At 39.5% G+C, this 17,495-nt stretch overlaps 1 protein-coding gene across 34 annotated transcripts in view; it reads right to left on the bottom strand.

Annotated features, from left to right (window-relative positions):
• The window catches only part of MAP4K4 (mitogen-activated protein kinase kinase kinase kinase 4), a 197,489-nt gene that overhangs the window by 38,883 nt on the left and 141,111 nt on the right, over positions 1–17,495 (bottom strand). For all 34 annotated transcript variants that reach the window (XM_030920650.1, XM_030920643.1, XM_030920647.1 and 31 more), the window contains exons 11-13: positions 15,207–15,279; positions 13,570–13,780; positions 1,557–1,718 (exon numbers count right to left, since the gene is read on the bottom strand). In XM_030920650.1, the coding sequence (XP_030776510.1) occupies positions 1,557–1,718; positions 13,570–13,780; positions 15,207–15,279 (446 nt within the window). The remainder of the gene's footprint in view (positions 1–1,556; positions 1,719–13,569; positions 13,781–15,206; positions 15,280–17,495) is intronic.

Raw genomic sequence — 17,495 nt, 5'->3', positions numbered from 1 at the left:
TACTCAGAAGGCCACTGACTAACTTATCTGGTTCTGACCTGGGATCGACATCTCTTGTGTCTATGCCTGACCCTCCATGGTATATGCTACAGCAATACCTCCCCTAGCAAGGCTTGTGTGGCCTTAACCCACCTGTGACTGAGCAAAGGAACCTGACTTCCAACTCATTTTTTTCTTTGAACAAAACAGAATTAAATCGTCACTTGAAAGATCAAGTCAGTACACTCATTTGTTTTCTGCCCTCAAACCACAGGGACAACTGGAAAAATCATGTCCTCTCCAAACCACAAAGGTCCTAACACATAGTCAATGAACATACGCAACACAACATACATCTACACATACATACACACTTATGCTGAAAGAAATGTGTCCAACAGCACTGTTAACATGGGACTTACTATTTCACAATAGAATGAGGAAAACAGAATAAAACCGATTTTAGAATTTTTTTTTTAAAGTGGTGCCAAATACTTGCTATTCACAAAATTTAATGACTGCCACTAGAGCATTAAAGATGAATTGCTGCCATTACACCCTCCTCTCACAATCGAACTGTAATCATTATTTCTAGGTAATTTAATTCTTAAAAGCTTGAGTGTTTTCCTCTTTGCAGCCCCCAGGTATAAACAAAAGTGGAATGTTAAAGCACACGCACAACACAGTTAAATGGTTGACAATGTCAATTAGGTAACACAAAAAAGCGTCACTGAAATTCCTGGGAAAACACTGAGGAGCACGCAGACCCAAGGCTCAGAAAGCCCAAGACACATGCTTAGCATAAAGGACGGCAGCTGAACAGTCACATTTGAAAGTCAACACCATGGTTTGTAAGTTTAAAATACAGATACCAAGTGTTATTTAAATTGGTCCTCATGTATCATTTTTTCTTTATTCCAAGCTGATAACAAAGAGATCAATTCAAAGACAAGAAAGGCAAAGAGGCTAAGGGCAATTTTTGTTTGCACAGGTGGTTCAGGAAACAAACAAAACAAAAATTCTAAATAAAATCATACCTGGCATTAATAAAATGCTGCAAATATTATTAAAACTTGATCTTTTTTGGTTGAACTCATCAATGTTAGTTTTTTTAATGCACCGTGTATATACGGAATTACATGCTGATATATATTACAATATTCACTTGGCCACTGGATATTCAAATATTTCTCATAAGAAATTTCTTACTGTTGGTTTTTAATTTTATTTTTTAAAAAGTTAATTATCACTCATCTATTTGGGGTCCACAGCATATAAGCCAAGTCTGAGAAGATACATGCAGACATCTTTCAGATATTATACTATTTAGAGACCACTTAACTGGTTTCAAAAGGTTTCTAAAGTATGATGATTTATAAACCGTTTTTAAGATAAGAGACCCAATTTATTGGTGTCATTCCGATTGTGTTTCACCACGTTCATACATCTGAAGTTCCAAGTATATGTGTGTGTGTGTACATGTGTGTATGCATCACGTGTACTTTCTAAAAATCTCCCACCTCTGCAAAGTAACAAACTTCGCAAATGTAAGCCTGGTACGTTCTCTATGAACTAACCTGTTCTCTTTCAACTCTCCTCTTTTCTTCTTCTGCCCGTCTCCTCTCCTCTTCTTCTTTGCGCCTTCTCTCCAACTCCTCCAGACGCCTCTTTTCTTCTTGTTCTCTCCTTCGCTGTTCACGTTCCTGCTGCCTTCTAGCTTCACGCTCTCTCCTTTGTTGCTATGTAAGTAAAAACGTATAATTATCAGGGATCTTCCCGCCATCTTTCTCATGATGTTATAGTGCGCTCATCAGTCAGTCACAGGTGGACACTAATGAAGTGAGGTTCACGGGCCCCACAGCTACCGGCCAATTATTTCCATACTGCCCCTCGAACCCGTAAGTAAGGGCTTCCTCATGAATTTTGATCAAAAGTATTGTGATTCTGTGAATGCTTACAGGGTTTAGTTTCATTTTGATAACTATTGTTCCCCACTGCTCACTGCACCACAACAATTAGGGGACAGAAAATTCTTTATTCTTGGATATCATTAACAGGGTTATGCAGGACCCTTAAGTAAGAAGAAAAATACATTGAGAGAAAGAAATAAAGGGAAATAGAAATCCAGCAAAGAAAGAAAGACAAATAATTTTAAAAAGGAAAAAAAGAAACACACATCAGGAAAAGAGGAACTGACGTTACACATCAGGAAAAGAGGAACTGAAAAGAATAACTATGACCATTATCATTAATACAAATATTTCAGAAACTGCCACTGAGCAAATGCTTACTACTATGTGCCTGGCACTATGCTAAGTATTTGATATTTCTATTCCATTTATTTTACCTAATATAAGTCTCCTAACAACCCAAGGAAGTCATTATTTCATCCCTGCTTTACAGATGCGAAAACAGCTTCAGAAAAGGTAAATGACTTGCCCAAAGTCACACAGCCAGCAAGTCCCCAGCTGGAAGAACTGCTCTGCCTCTACAGCTCATACATACTCTTAACTACACTCTACCCTGCAGCCCATCAACAGGTGTAAAAGATGCTACTGAATTACCAGACTCACTCAGCCTTTCTAAACCCAGACTGTTCTATGTAACCCTACAGTACACAGCAAGACGACACGCCGGGCACTTGATGACAACTCACTCTTCTAGCCCAAGGCTGTCTGCCAGTAAAGCACAAGCTAGACTCTGGACTCTCTGGGTAATAAAAATGTTCTGTCTCTGCACTGCTCCATAGTCACTAGTCACCTGTTGCTAATAAGCACCTGAAATATAGCTAGTATGAATGAAAAACTGAGTTTTTAATTTTGTTGCACTGAATTTAAATTTAAATAGCCAAACGTGGCTAGTGGCTACTGGATAGCAACAGCTCTAGAGGACGCACAGCCATCAAATTTCCCAGACACAGAGAGCCAATAATATTAACACAAACTTTATTTGTGACACTAAAATTAACCATTAAACAAGAAAGCTTAGGGTAAAGCTATCAGGATGTTAGACATATTGATAATGGATACACAAAGTACACATTTATTATAGTTTAAGTATTCCTTCTGGGTCTTCTCCCCACTGTCAACTAGTATTTAATCTGAAAGCCGACACTTAAAAATGCTGCCCTGGGAAACGTAAAGTAGTATCTTTCATCTGGGATAACTGCCTAGCAACAATGATTTGGTACTCCAGTCTCTCTCACTTGACTACTATACCCCCATTATTCTCAACGAAGTTCTGAGTCTGCTGGTCCTGCCTCTCTTATTACATAGGTTTTTCAACGGGGGAAATCTTCTTTTCCCCCATTCTCTGCTCTTCGAATTCAATACACAAAACTCATCAGCCTCCCATGGGTGGAGATGGGGTCATAAAATGAATGGTGCTCCTGCTCTAGTGTCTAACACCTACAACTTTAATGGCTATGCCATCTTTATTTATCAAGGTGTTATTACTTATCTCACTTTTCGTTTGTTCCACTGGATTTCTATGGACCTATCACAAATAATCTATAAAGTTTCTTGCACTAACATAACACTCCTTTCAACACAGTTAAAGAAATCAGGTATTCTTTCTTTATTCTTGGACACTGAGACACTGACTGTTTTCCAGTCATCCTATATTTCTGTCCACAAACTTCCTGGGAATCCTTGTCATCTTCTTTCTTACTTTGCTGGAACACATCCTCCAGCAGCTTCTTGAGGAAGAGAGAAGAAGAGGTAAAACAAAACAAAGCAAAACAAAACAAAACAAAACAACCTCTGGGAACTCTGCAAAGTTGTTATTTCCCCTAACACGTTACACACAATTTCGGCTGAAGAAAATTAACATTCCTTCCGAGTTTCGAAGGCATTGCTATGCCATCTTCTAGTTTCTGATGTTGCTCCTAGAGATTCTGAGACCATTCAGATTCTTGATACTTAGTACAGGACCCATTCCACACTCCTCTACCCGCTCCCAACTTCAGCTTCTAGGATCCTCTTTTCATCCTCAATATTCTAAAGATGATGTATGTATATATGTATGTATGTGCACATACACAATAATGTATGTGCCTTTGTGTGAACCTTTTTCATTTATGTGCTGGGTATTCAGCGAGGCTTTCAATCCAGAAACTCGTATTTCTTACTTCTGGAAATTTTGCTTAAATTATTCCTGTATGTTCTTTCTATAGTATTCACTTCCTAGAACATCTATTAAATAGAAGTTGGACATCCTGGATTGATTCTGTAAGTGTGGACATCCTGGACAGCCTGGATTGATTCTGCAAGTTTTCCTTTTGTCCTATTATCCACCAGCTTGTCTTTTCTCCCCCACTTTCTGGGAGTGTTAATTTAAATTAAAAAAACTCAAGAATTCCTTCTTAATTTCTGAGTATTCTTTTTCCATAAATATAGTATCTTCTCTTTCCAAGGATAAGGTCTTGTGTCTGTTCATGTGTATATTTATATACGTATGAGATGCTTTGCTCTGTTCCCTGTCTCTATATCCTTCGAGTTCTTTTCCCTATTTGTTTCAAAATCTTTCATGTTAGAGATTTTCCTCAGTGTCTGGTAATCTTGGCTGTCCATTTATATTTAAGATCCTAAAAAGCAAACTATAAGGACAGTATAGACAAAGAGCACCTGGCAACTACTTAGCAATAGAGTAAGGTGATTATGATTCACCCTGATCACTTCACTGGGGCCTTATTTCCTTTGGGCTGGTCAGTTATCTCCAGAGAAATCGTCACAATATTCTGGGAATCCTTCCAATATCCTACGGCATTGAGGAAAGGGTGTGTGAAAAAGAGACAGCATTTGTAGTAAGTGTGTCTGCCAGCATTTTGGGAGCTGAGTGAAGTGAGCACGCTTGCAGTCACACTGATTAGTATTTACATTTTCACTTAATGCCCTTGTTTTAGTTCATCTTTCGCCACATACTCAGTGTTTCCATGTTCCCAGTCTTTGTTGTTCACTTTTCCCAGGTAGCATGTATCTGCTCCTGCTGGGGGCGGGGGAGGCTCAGTAGACGAGCTGCACAGGACAAGGCAGTCTAACTGTGCATGTTCGTACGTGTGCAAACTCACTCTGTATATATGTACATATAATGTCAACATAATTACATTTTATTCAATTAAAAATGTATAAATTTAATTCAAAATATACCATCAAAGAAAAAATAGCAAGCAAACAACGTCTTACAAACAGGATATGCTGTATAAAAAGTTCAACTGTCAACTGAAACCTTCTGAGAGGCTTTTTCTTTTTAATTTCAGGTGATACTACCATACCTTTGGTTACTAGAACATAAAAGAGACTCCAAACGTCTTGAAAGCAGGAACCATGTCTTATCTCTTAGTAAATATTACACATTACCTTCAGAAGAGAAATTCAATACTTTTTTTATTTGAATCTAACCTTTATACCTAGCATATGACATCCAAAACAGAAACTGCTGTGAATTTACCCAACACTTAGCATTTAGAGTGATGACAGACTCAGGAATCCATTCAGGTCTCTAGGTACTATGAAATCCAATAAAATCTTAAGGCAATCTTTTCAAGATCACCAAGTAAGAGCACAAAGTCTTGAGCTTTAATTATTACACTGGATAGAGTCTCATACTTTAAAAAAACAAAACAAACAAAAAAAAAACACACACCTCCTTTATGCCTCCTCCTTTATGCCTCCAGATATCGTAAAAGGTCCTCTAAAGTACTCACTCTAAGGTACCTCTGGTACTCAAATGAGAGATCTCAAGCCCAAGGGTTCATTTTCACATAGGCTTAAATTTGAATGAGCCCTTCCTTTCCAGAGATACAAAGACTACAAACAACGAATCCATCTCTTTGAGAACTACTTATTAAGCACCACAGATATACAAAGATGAATTAGAAACTGCTTCTTTCCTCCAAATCTTGCAGGTCAGGTAAGTCACGTACCTTTAAAAAAAAAAAAAAAAAAAAAACCCAGAAGACAGTGTGGAAAGTGATAAATCTCCCAACATTATCCCACTAAGCAAGTCCTGGTTAGTGGGACCAAATAGTTAAGAACAATAGCTAAGGCAAAAAAAAAAAAAAAGTACAGTTACCGACTTCTCTTCCACCTTATATTCTAATAGTTGAAGTGGTAAACTAGATTGAGAGCAAGAATTTAAACTACCAACCATAAAAACCACTACATTCAGAATAGGCCCTCAATTTGGAGGTAATTGGGGGCACTAAGAGGAATCATTAAAAAATAAGAAAGCCCTTAATATCTTAATAGGTAATGTGAAAAGCTGGCCTCCTGCATTAGAACTTCAAAAGAAAATATCAAAAACTGAAACATACACACCATTAACAAAATAACATCAGTCTGTACTGTTAACCTTATGCCTATGATTACAAATAACAAAGCCCAGAGAATTTTAATGAACATGCTTCTTCAGGCTTACCCAACTAAGAATGATAAACACAATATAATCTTTTGAAGCTTTTACAAACTGATGTAATTTATTTTCTTAAACTATCTTTTCTTTAAAAACAAAATAGAAACAGATAGAAAAACTGTGTGATGACCTAACGTGATCACCAAATCTCTCAAACTATACAGATTTTATTACTTAAAATTTCCCAAGCGTGCCTAAGTAAATATGTACTTTTCCAACTAAGCTTTAATTATCTAAGTTCCTATTCTAGTTTGGTATTTAAAAGCAAAGCTTTCATCTCACAATTCTAAAAACTTTTCTAAATAAAATTACACTAATAATAGTGAGATCTATTTAAATATACTCCACTGGATTTATTGGCTTCAGTGGAAACTAATATATTTTGATAAACCAGTTAACTCTTTGGACTCTGCTATTTCCAAGAACTTCTACAGCCATGTTACTACACATATATATATCATCAACCCTTGAGTTTTTTTATTTGCAAGTTCTGATGAAGTCACAGTGGAGAACTATTCGTTTCTTCCCCATCTTTAGATAATAAATCATGTATGAGGAATTAAACTCACTACAAAATTTAACTGCAAATATAACCAAGCACCAGACTGGGATGCCAAGAGAATATTTAAGAACTTATAAGGAGTTCTTAAAAGCAAGCCAGCCACCTTCTGCATACCAACTGAGCTGCTAGCTTGACAGGAAGCAAGGCCTTAGCTGTAGGGGCACTGGCATTACTGTATATTAAAGCTGAAACTATTTTTTTAAGAAAGGTAGCATGTGCTAACATGTACTCCTGATGTTAGATACTAATGGCCTGCAAAACAAAGAACTTTTCTGTAGGAAAGGAGGAGTGAGAAAATAGTTCCTATTTCTTTCAAATACATGGCAACTGCTGCAAAGTGCTTCAGAGTAAAGGACTTCACTGACTTCCTTCTAAATTTCAGAACCAAGAAACACACAGTGCATGCATGGCACAGTTTGTTAATTTTTTAACTAAGAAACTTTTATGTTTTCCTAGTGTTACAATTTAATATCAGTACTAATCAAATTTCACACAGTTTTTTTTCTCTTGCTTCCCTTTGTTTTTAATGTCTTCTACTTCCACCACCCCTCTAAAATTTAACTTTTGAGATTTGGAGAAATCACTTTGGGATTTTGTAGGAATGACAGAAATGTTACTGTGTGTCCTCTTGGTGAAAGAAAGGCCAAAAGAAACTGCTGGTGCTCACACTAACATTTACCCTCAGTTGAGGAAGCCGATTTTCCAAAATCACAAAGTGACAACTGAGAGTCCAGGGGTAAAGGCTTTGAAAGGAAAGGTGTAAGAAATGTTTTCAAATACCAGCTAAAAGACTCTGAGACAGGAAAGACCCGAATATCCTTATCAGTACTGTTCAAGAATAGAAAGAGAATTACAAGTAGCAGGAAACTCATCTGGTTTTCTCCAGGACACCATCTTGTTTAATATTTTTATTTCCTTTTCCTCTTTTTAAATTTTTTATTAAATAGAGATGGGGTCTTGCTATATTCCCAAGCTAATTTCAAACTCCTGGGCTTAAGTGAGCACCCTCTCTCGACCTCCCAAAGTGGCTGGGATTACAGGTGTGAGCCATCACGCCCAGACTATTTTTATTAAACTCAGACAAAGGACAAAGAAAACATGCTAACCAAATGTGTGAATGTCACGAGAGGAGAGAGGAACAGATAAAGGATGCCAAATCATGATTCAACAACAACAACAAAAAAGAGCACAAAACTATTGGTATAAAATGACACCACAATTAAGTAAGCTTCATTTTTCCTAAAAAGCAAATAAATACTGGATGAAAGAAAAGGTTGGCTTGTGAACAAAATGAAAAACAAAAAATTTAGTTAGATCCAAAGTCTTTTATGAGCCAAAGGTGTGATGATGCTCCAAATAGGAAAAGTAGTATTAAAACTTTTTGGTTGGGCGCGGTGGCTCACGCCTGTAATTCCAGCACTTTGGGAGGCTGAGGCGGGTGGATTGCTTGAGCCCGGGAGTCAGAGACAAGCCTGGCCAACAATGGTGAAACGCCATCTCCACAAAACAAAAAATACAAAAATGAGCCTGGTGTGCTGGTGCATGCCTGTAGTCCCAGCTACTCAAGAGGCAGAGCCAGGAGGATCACCTGAGCCCAGGTGGCAGAGGGTGCAGTGAGCTGAGATTGCACCACTGCACTCCAGCCTGGGTGACACAGCAAAACCCTGTCTCCGAAACAAAACAGACCACCTTTTTGAGGGAGGAAGAAAATTATCCTTTTCTGAATCTGGATAACTCACTTAGAGTAAACCGACAAAATACGAGTGTACCCATAAGAGAAGGACCCCGGGAGCACAGCCACACACACAAAGAGCAGCGGGGAGGGGCCGGGAAGAAGTGCTGAGACTTTCCATACGAACTTGGCTGCATGAGCTCAGCATTCTCCCCTTTTCCTCCTGGAACTATCCAAACCAAACAAGAGAAAACAAAAACCTCATTTTCAGCAAAACTGAGAGACAAACTCCAGAAGAGTTGTAAGGACTTCCAAAGGAGATCCAGTTCACACAGGAGATGAGGAGAAAGCAGAGAAGCAAAGGAGGGCGATACTAGCAGCAGCAGTTATCAGAGAGCACCAAGGGAGATGGGAGGTGGGAGTGTATGTAGGTCTTAAAGATGAAGGACCTACGAAGGGCAAAAGCACCATCCCTCACCTGCAAAAAGGGTGCAGAGACAGGAGTGTGTGGATGGCAAGAGAAATCCCCAACCCCAGTGGGCCTGGTTTTGTGGCATCTGCAATGTGTTTGTCCACAGCCTTTACTTTATGGACCATGTTTTGCCAGTCTGCTGACAGTTAACAGTTATCTCCTTTCAGTGTTAATATCTTATGAGCAAGGCTGACCATTTTTACTTACTTTGTTCATAAAATAATCTCTGTTCCTCAAACAGTTCTGACTAAATCCTTAACGTCAGTAAAGGGCTACGAACCAATTATGGCTCTAATAGTCAGCCCTCTGTATCCACAGGTTTCACAACCGCATGGATTCGTCCAACCTTAGGTCAAAAAATATTTGAAAAAATTGCATCTGTACAGGCTTTTTTGGTCATTATTCTCTAAATAATACAGTATAACAGGCATTTGCATGGCATTTACATTGTACTTGGTATTAAGTAGTCCAGATATGATTTAAAGTACAGTCATGTGTTGCTTAACAACAGGGATATGTTCCTAGAAATGCGTCGTTAGGTGATCTCTTCATTGTATGAACATCATATAGTGTGCACACACAAACCTAGATGGTACAGCCTACTACACACCTAGGCCATATGGTGTAGCCTATTGCTCCTAGGCTACAAACCTGCACAGCCTGGTACTATACTGAATATGCTAAGTAACTGCAATACAATGGTAAGCAGTTGTGTATCTAAACACAAAAAAGTACAGTAAAAACATGCTATAAAAGATTACAAATGCGATCTCACCATGAATAGAGCTTGAGGGGCTGGAGGTTGCTCTGGGTGAGTCAGTGAGTGAGTGGTGAGTAAATGTGAAGACCTGGGACATTAGTGTACACTACTGTAGCCTTCATAAACACTGTGCATTCATGCCATACTAAATTTATTTTAAAATGTTTTTCTTCCTTCAATATTAAATTAATCTTAATGTAACTTTTTCTTACTTAAAATTTAAAAGTTAATTTTATTCTTTTATGAGTTTAATACACAAACACTTCATATAACTGTACAAAGTACTTTCTTTCTTTAAATTTCTATCCTATAAACTTTTTCCTAATTGAAAAATTTTTTTAGCTTTAAAAATGTTTTTGGTAAAAAGTAAGACACAAACATATACATTAGTCTAGCCCTACACAAGGTCAGGATCCTCAATATCACTATCTTCTCCCTCTACATCTTGTCTCATTGGAGGGTCTTCAAGGGCAAATAACACACATGGAACTGTCAGCTGTCATCTCCTATGATCCCAATGCCTTCTTCTGGAATCCTCCTGAAGGACCTAAGGCTGTTTTGCAGTTAACTTGGTTTTTAATGTGTAGAAGGAGTACACTCTAAAATAATGATTAAAAAGTATAATATAGGCCGGGCGCGGTGGCTCAAGCCTGTAATCCCAGCACTTTGGGAGGCCGAGACAGGCAGATCACAAGGTCAGGAGATCGAGACCATCCTGGCTAACCCGGTGAAACCCCGTCTCTACTAAAAAATACAAAAAAACTAGCCAGGCGAGGTGGCGGGTGCCTATAGTTCCAGCTACTTGGGAGGCTGAGGCAGGAGAATGGCGTGAACCCAAAAGGCGGCGCTTCCAGTGAGCTGAGATCCGGCCACTGCACTCCAGTTTGGGTGACAGAGCGAGACTCCATCTCAAAAAAAAAAAAAAAAAAGTATAATATAGTAAATACATAAACACAGTAACATATACTGTATATAATTGTACGTGCTATACTTTTATACAACCAGCAGTGCAACACGTGAGTTTACACCAGCATCACCACAATCACGAGTAACAGGTTGAGCTACAACCCGTTACACGTTATAAAGGCTATGTCACTGGGCAACAGGAATTTTTCAGCTCCATTATAATCTTATGGGACCACCATCATACATGTAGTCAGTTGTTGACCAAAATGTTGTTATGCAACATATGACTATATATGGAACAGAGTGCACAGGTTATATGGCCACTTTATATCAGGGGCTTGGACATCCGCACTTCTGGTATCCATGGGAAGTCCTAGAACCAATCCTCCAAATAAGGGATCACTCTATTCCCAAATTACCTTCCTCGGACCTGGAGTTTAAGTAAAGCTTAATTACCCAGGCTAATAACAAGCAGCTAGCTGACCAAAAATCCAAACCAGTGGAATGCTACTCATGTGACTTTTCTCATTTCAATATTTTCTTAATCTTTCCTAATTGAGAAAAGAAGCTCAAAGAGATGACCCTGAGTTGAACTTACCTTGAAAATCCATAATGGGCTAATTAAAACACGTCAAGTACAAAATTCTTGTTTTCACGGACACTCGCTAGCATCTACGTAGCTTATAAAACAAAATGACTTCAAAACTTCAGCTCTTCCTTGTGAGCCATCGCTCACCTTCACCACCTACCACATGCAGAGGCCGGACAGCCAGAGTCTCAAAATTCAAGCATTCTAATATAGTAAGTACAGTCCATATGCAACTTCAACAGATCTCTACTCATTCAAGAGTTATTACAAAGAACGTTGAAAAGGTCTTAACAAAAATACTACAAGGAGTTTGCAAATTAGCTACAAAAGCATCATATAAGCAGCAAAGTTGTCCCTACTACCGGGGAACATAGGTACTGTTTTCTTCTAAAAGTCCTAGCTGAATATTTGCAGGCTCCTTAGTTCAGCAGGCACCAATTTTTCTAAACGAGTGGCAAATTATAAAGAGTTTTCAGAATCCAGACTACAAAAATACACAAAGTGTATGAAAGATTCCATGCCAAAATGTGCTGTTAAATTAGTAGGATAATATTTAACAGCATGTGTTGCTATTTAATAGACTAAATTCCACTGGATAATATCAATACAGGGCTTTACTGCTGTTGGGCCATTTTTCTGGAGGAAAAAAACAATATCTGTGAATTAAATAAAAACAGAAATGATAATGAATGAGAAATTTGGACCTGTGAGGCATGCAGCAGGAGCCAGTCAAGAAAAGAAAATCAAAAGACTCTTCTGACCCCCAGGTGAAATGGCCATGTTTTGGTCAATGATGAACTGCATATACAATGGTGGTCCCATAAAATTATAATATCATATTTTTACCATACTTTTTCTATGATTACATATACAAATACTTACCATTGTGTTACAACTGCCTACAGTACGAGGCACAGTAACATGCTGTACAGGTTTGTAGCCTAGGAGCAAGAGGCCACACCACATAGCCTAGGTGCGTAGTAGTCTGTACCATCTAGGTCTGGGTAGGTACACTCTATGATGTTCCCACAATGACGGATCACCTAATGATGCCTTTCTCAGAATGTATCCCCGTCATTAAGCGACCCATGACTGTACAGGGAAATAATATATTTCTGTGCATTAAAAACATGAAAGCTGTAAGGTAACCACATTACCAATGTTAGCAATATTAATGAGTTAAACGAGCAGGTGGTGCAAAATGTACTTCTCCACCAGAGGACACTACAACTTCCAGGTTCAAATTGTTTTCTGCATCCCTTAGTGTGTGTGTGTGTGTGTGTGTGTGTGTGTGTGTGTGTGTGTGTGTGTGTGTGTGTGTGTGTGTGTGTGTGTGTGTGTTTGACCAGTAGAAATTTATTTTCTGACAGTTCTGGATGCTGGAACTCTGAAATCAAAGTGTGAGCAAGGCCATGTTCTCTCTGAAGGCTCCAGGGAAGGGTCTTTCTTTGCCTCTTCCTAGTTTCAGTGGTTGCAGGCAATACTTAGCCTTCCTTGACTTGTAGACCATTATTCCCGTATTGCCTCCCTTGCCACATGGTACTCTTCCTGTGTTTCTGCCTCTAAGTCCAAATCTTACCTTTCTTTTAAATTTTGTTTTACTTTAAGTTCTGGGATACACTGCAGAACGTGGTTTGTTACATAGGTAAACATGTGCCATGGTGGTCTGCTGCACCTGTCAACCCATCACCTAGGTATTAAGCCCTGCATGCATTAGCTATTTGTCCTCATCTGCATCCCCTACTCTTGAGTATACCTAAAGTTAAGGTATTTAGAGAAAAAAATAATTTTTCATGTGAAAAGGTCTGAAGTTTCAGAAAAATATGCACATACAAACTGGGACTCAGAAGCTGAGAGTGGAAAAGCAATCAGGTCAATCCTGAGCAAGTCAACTTAAACCATAATGCAAAGACGTCACAAAACTGGCCTGATGCCATCTTTGGGACACTTGCTCGGCATCTAACACAGTATGTTGATGAGTAACTGTGAGGCAGATCCAAGTTTTCACAAGGAAGGAAAACATTTCTAAGGCCTCAAGGAATGTGAAGGCCTGCCAGTCCAAAGTGTAAGCTTTCTTTCACAAGTTATGTAAACAGCTGTGCCAGGGGATAAGTATTACCCCAGGAAGCTACGGAGGATATTCCTTTGAGTGGCTAACTACCAGTGTAAATGTAGAAAGAGAAAAGACCAACCAACTTGGACATTTTCCTTTTGCTACCTCTTCTAGCCGTCGCCTCTGTTCTTTCTGCTGCTCAATCCGCTTCTGTCTCTCCGCCAGCAGTTGCCTTTTATATTCTTCCTGCTCCCGGAGCTGTTGCTCCTGTAGTAACTGTTGTCTCCGAAGAGCCTCAGAACGTTCCTTGTTCTCCTGCTGCAGTCTCAGGAAATCTCGACGAAGAGTTGACTCACCAGGCACGTTCACAATGGAACTGTTGGAGAAAGTAGGGCTTTCAGGGGTGTGCACAGATCACACTGTCCTCTAAGTGAGACAGCAGCACCAGCATCCTATTCCATTTCTACATTCATTCTCTGAGTTCCTCTGACTTGAGGGAGGCAACTAATACATTCACAAAAATGACCATATCTACAATTCAATAGTCCCATATCTTCTTTTATTTATTTAGTAAATGTCTTAAAATGCTGTCCTAGATGTTTGCTTGACAAGACATTTCTACTTAGGATTCTCATAACGATTCAAACTCAGTAAAAGGGAAGGTTGAAATCACCTTCTTTGATTTCACTAGTCCTTTAACTACCTTTTTTTTCCTTCAGTAAACAGAACCATCAGACCACTCTTCAGTGTTTACACCATTCCTTTGTCTTTGGTCAACCACCAAGCCCTGTCATAATTCCCTCCCACTTTCTCATTTCCAGGTCAGCAGCTGAGCCCAAGCGGGTCCTATGAATTAGCCACTGCGAAGATCAATTAAACACCCTTCCTAGCTGACCTCCCCACCGAGTTACTTCTCCGCTGCCATGGCATCCAGAGCAGCACGGCAAACATATCTCCTTAAATTGCCTTTTTCATCATATGGTCCTCCTCCTATTCAAAAACAATTACATTGCTCATGAAATCAGTTCAAATTCCTCTGAAATTCTTTGTCTAAAATGGATTAAAATCTCTCCTACACAAGAAGAAAAAGAGATGATGGAGTAGCTTCAATAAATTCTCTTCTCTCTCTTCCAAGTCCCATTCTCTGGCACATGGCTCCCCACAGGTCTCTCGAGATGCCCTTCCACCCTCCCTTTGTTCACTTCATCAGCCACATCCTGCAGCATGGACAAATGCCAGGCACACCCATCTTACAATCCAAAAATCCTCTATTCTCTGATTCATCAGTTATTATGAGGTTCATGCAACCAATCTGACTCCTTAACCTTCTGCTTTACTGAACCTTGGGGAGCCACAGATAAACTAAAACACAGACCGTAAAATAAATCAGGACACACACAGTCCTGCTGGTCCATGAGTGGGACAATTCTTTGTGTGTAGCCATGTTCTATATACCACAAGAAATGGTGTTCAACGGCACCTTCACCGTCCATGGCTTCTGGAACAATAAATGCTGGGGCACTCTCCCCTGCCCAGGCCCACACATTTATCAATGACTTGGGGAGAGGACACAATACAACCCTTGGTAAAGAATCACTGGGTAAGAGGATCCAGGGAAGAAAAATGTTTACAGGAATCTGTCAAGAATAGAGAAGAATGGAAGATAGTAAGACGCTGTCTAACTGGCACTAGCAAAGAATTTAAGATTCGTTGCACCACACAGGAGTCTTCTGAAATCCTGGCACAACATAAAACTTAATCCCTTCATAAAGCAGGATACTGAACAGTGGCTTCGTGGTTACCTTGGCTCTCCTTCCTGTTCAGGCACTTCCTCTTCTTCTTCCTCACTCCCACTGTACTCATACTCAGTTTCATCTACAAAGAAAAGGACAAGAGCATCATGGCAGAAAATAAACAAATTCCCAGTGAAAACAGCAACTTGTATAGAGGATTTGGGGAGGAGGGACAAGACACCACATTCCCACAGTGACAGCATCTATTCCCTAGTCAGCCTTACTCCCTATAGAAAAGCTGATTCCACAGCATTCGAGCCAATCTTGTATGGGGATGCACTGCTGAGGAGGTGCAGGACCACGAGAGGGGGTCCAGCGCCCCTGACACATGAGAAAAGAACCCAAGGACACTAGCAAATTCACCAAAATCCACTTTGATGGCAAAATTCAAAAAGATATGTGACTGCTGAAACTAAGGCAACCAAGATAATTTATTTGGTGATTTTCTGCAATTAGGGATCCACGGAGAGTGCAGCAGAGAGAAAAAAAGCCTGTAGGATGGACACAGAGTGAAACATTAACTAGGTACAGAAAAAACAAGCCAAATGTACCCACAAACAAACCAGGCAAAATCAGGGAAAACTAATTAAACCATATAGCAAAAGAACGAGACTAAAATTTGCTCTACTTAGGCCAGACTTCAAACAAACAGAAGTTTCAACATCAATAACTCACTTTCAGTTCTACAGGTTTCATACAGTTCTCCCAAAAGGCCATTTTACCGGTCCCTTCACTTAATGTCAATATCCAACTTCCAGTGAGCAGTTTCACTCCAGAAATCAATAAAAAACCCAGACAGGCTGAAGAGATTTAAAAGCAAAGACTAGACACACACACCTCTATTTTTTTCAAAGATATATAAGATGAAAATCAGGCTGGGTGCGGTGGCTCTCACCTGTAATCCCAACACTTTGTGAGGCCGAGGCGGGCAGATCACGAGGTCAGGGGTTCGCGACCAGCCTGACCAACACGGTGAAAGCCTGTCTCTACTAAAAATACAAAAATCAACTGGGTGTGGTGGTGCACGCCTGTAATCCCAGCTACTCAGGAGGCTGAGGCAGGAGAATCACTTGAACCTGGGAGGCGGAGGTTGCAGTGAGCCAAGACCACACCACTGTAGTCCAGCCTGGGTGACAGAGCAAGACTTTGTCCCCCCCACCCCCCCCCAAAAAAAAGATGAAAATCAGTTTCCTGGTTTTAAAGTGCCTGAGCAATTAAAATATGGTTCCGTACAAATTTGTCGGTCTGCACATATAACATAAGCTCTTCTGTATGCTAAACCATCAAAGCTATTTAATTTTAATAGACTCTGCTAGCTTCAAAGGGAAATTCCAGCTTAAATAATCTTCAGAATCCTTAAAATAGGTACTCTGCTATGTTTATAATTTTATACTACAAATTACTAATTATTGACAAGAGGCTGATGGTATCTGGAAGGTAAACCCAAAGAGAAGATAAGGAGATCACTGCGACTTGAAGACCGAAAGGAAGGGAAGGTGTTCTGCTGTTTCCATCTGCAAAATGTGGGTGATGAGGAAAACATGAGATGATCCAAGGTATCTGGCAAATGTTCCATGAATATTAGCTATTATTACTAAGTAAAGTTACGGGAAAATGATCCAATATGCAAATAATTTTTTCCTAAACAGTGCTTCCATGTCAATTGAGAGTTAAGGGAAAAAAGTCTTGTTTTCAGGTTTTAGTTAACTGTGTTATAACTGCATAGCTTAATAAACAAAGCCTAATTACTTTTATAACTAAGTATATCAGAAAGAAAAAGGTTATTCTGAACATCAATGATAACTTAACTATGAATACCAGTACAGGCAGAAAGGCCTCCAGACTTTGACCAATTCTTTTACTGCCTTGAACCTGCTCTTCTTAGTTTCTTCTCTGACCTTGAAATTTGAACCAAAAAATAATAGGATACCAGTTATCCAAGTGTTGTTCTATAATGTTATTATAGGACCCACAAAACAGAAAGATCAACCTGAGCCAGCAGCCTCAGAGAAGATGGTTTAGTAAAGATGGTGATGATGTTTGAACTGCACCTTGCTGGACAGAAGGAAAACGCAGAGCATTCCAGGAAGGTCGGCAAAGTATGTGCAAAGACATAAAACAAAGATACTGGGAACAGAAAAGAACCTTCAGTATTTAGCACAAGAGCATGCTTGTGCTGTGCATGCTGTTAAAAGCAAAGTCGTCTGACTATGCATGTGGCCCATGCTGCCACACCACTTGTAATAGAGTAGAGCAGTAAAAAAACCCCTGAGCGGGGGTTCTTGGGAAGGAGAATTA

Source organism: Rhinopithecus roxellana, chromosome 17, assembly GCF_007565055.1.
Source record: "Rhinopithecus roxellana isolate Shanxi Qingling chromosome 17, ASM756505v1, whole genome shotgun sequence".
NCBI lineage: Eukaryota > Metazoa > Chordata > Mammalia > Primates > Cercopithecidae > Rhinopithecus > Rhinopithecus roxellana.
Note: the sequence above shows the minus strand (reverse complement) of the source record. Positions and strands in the feature narration are given on the sequence as shown.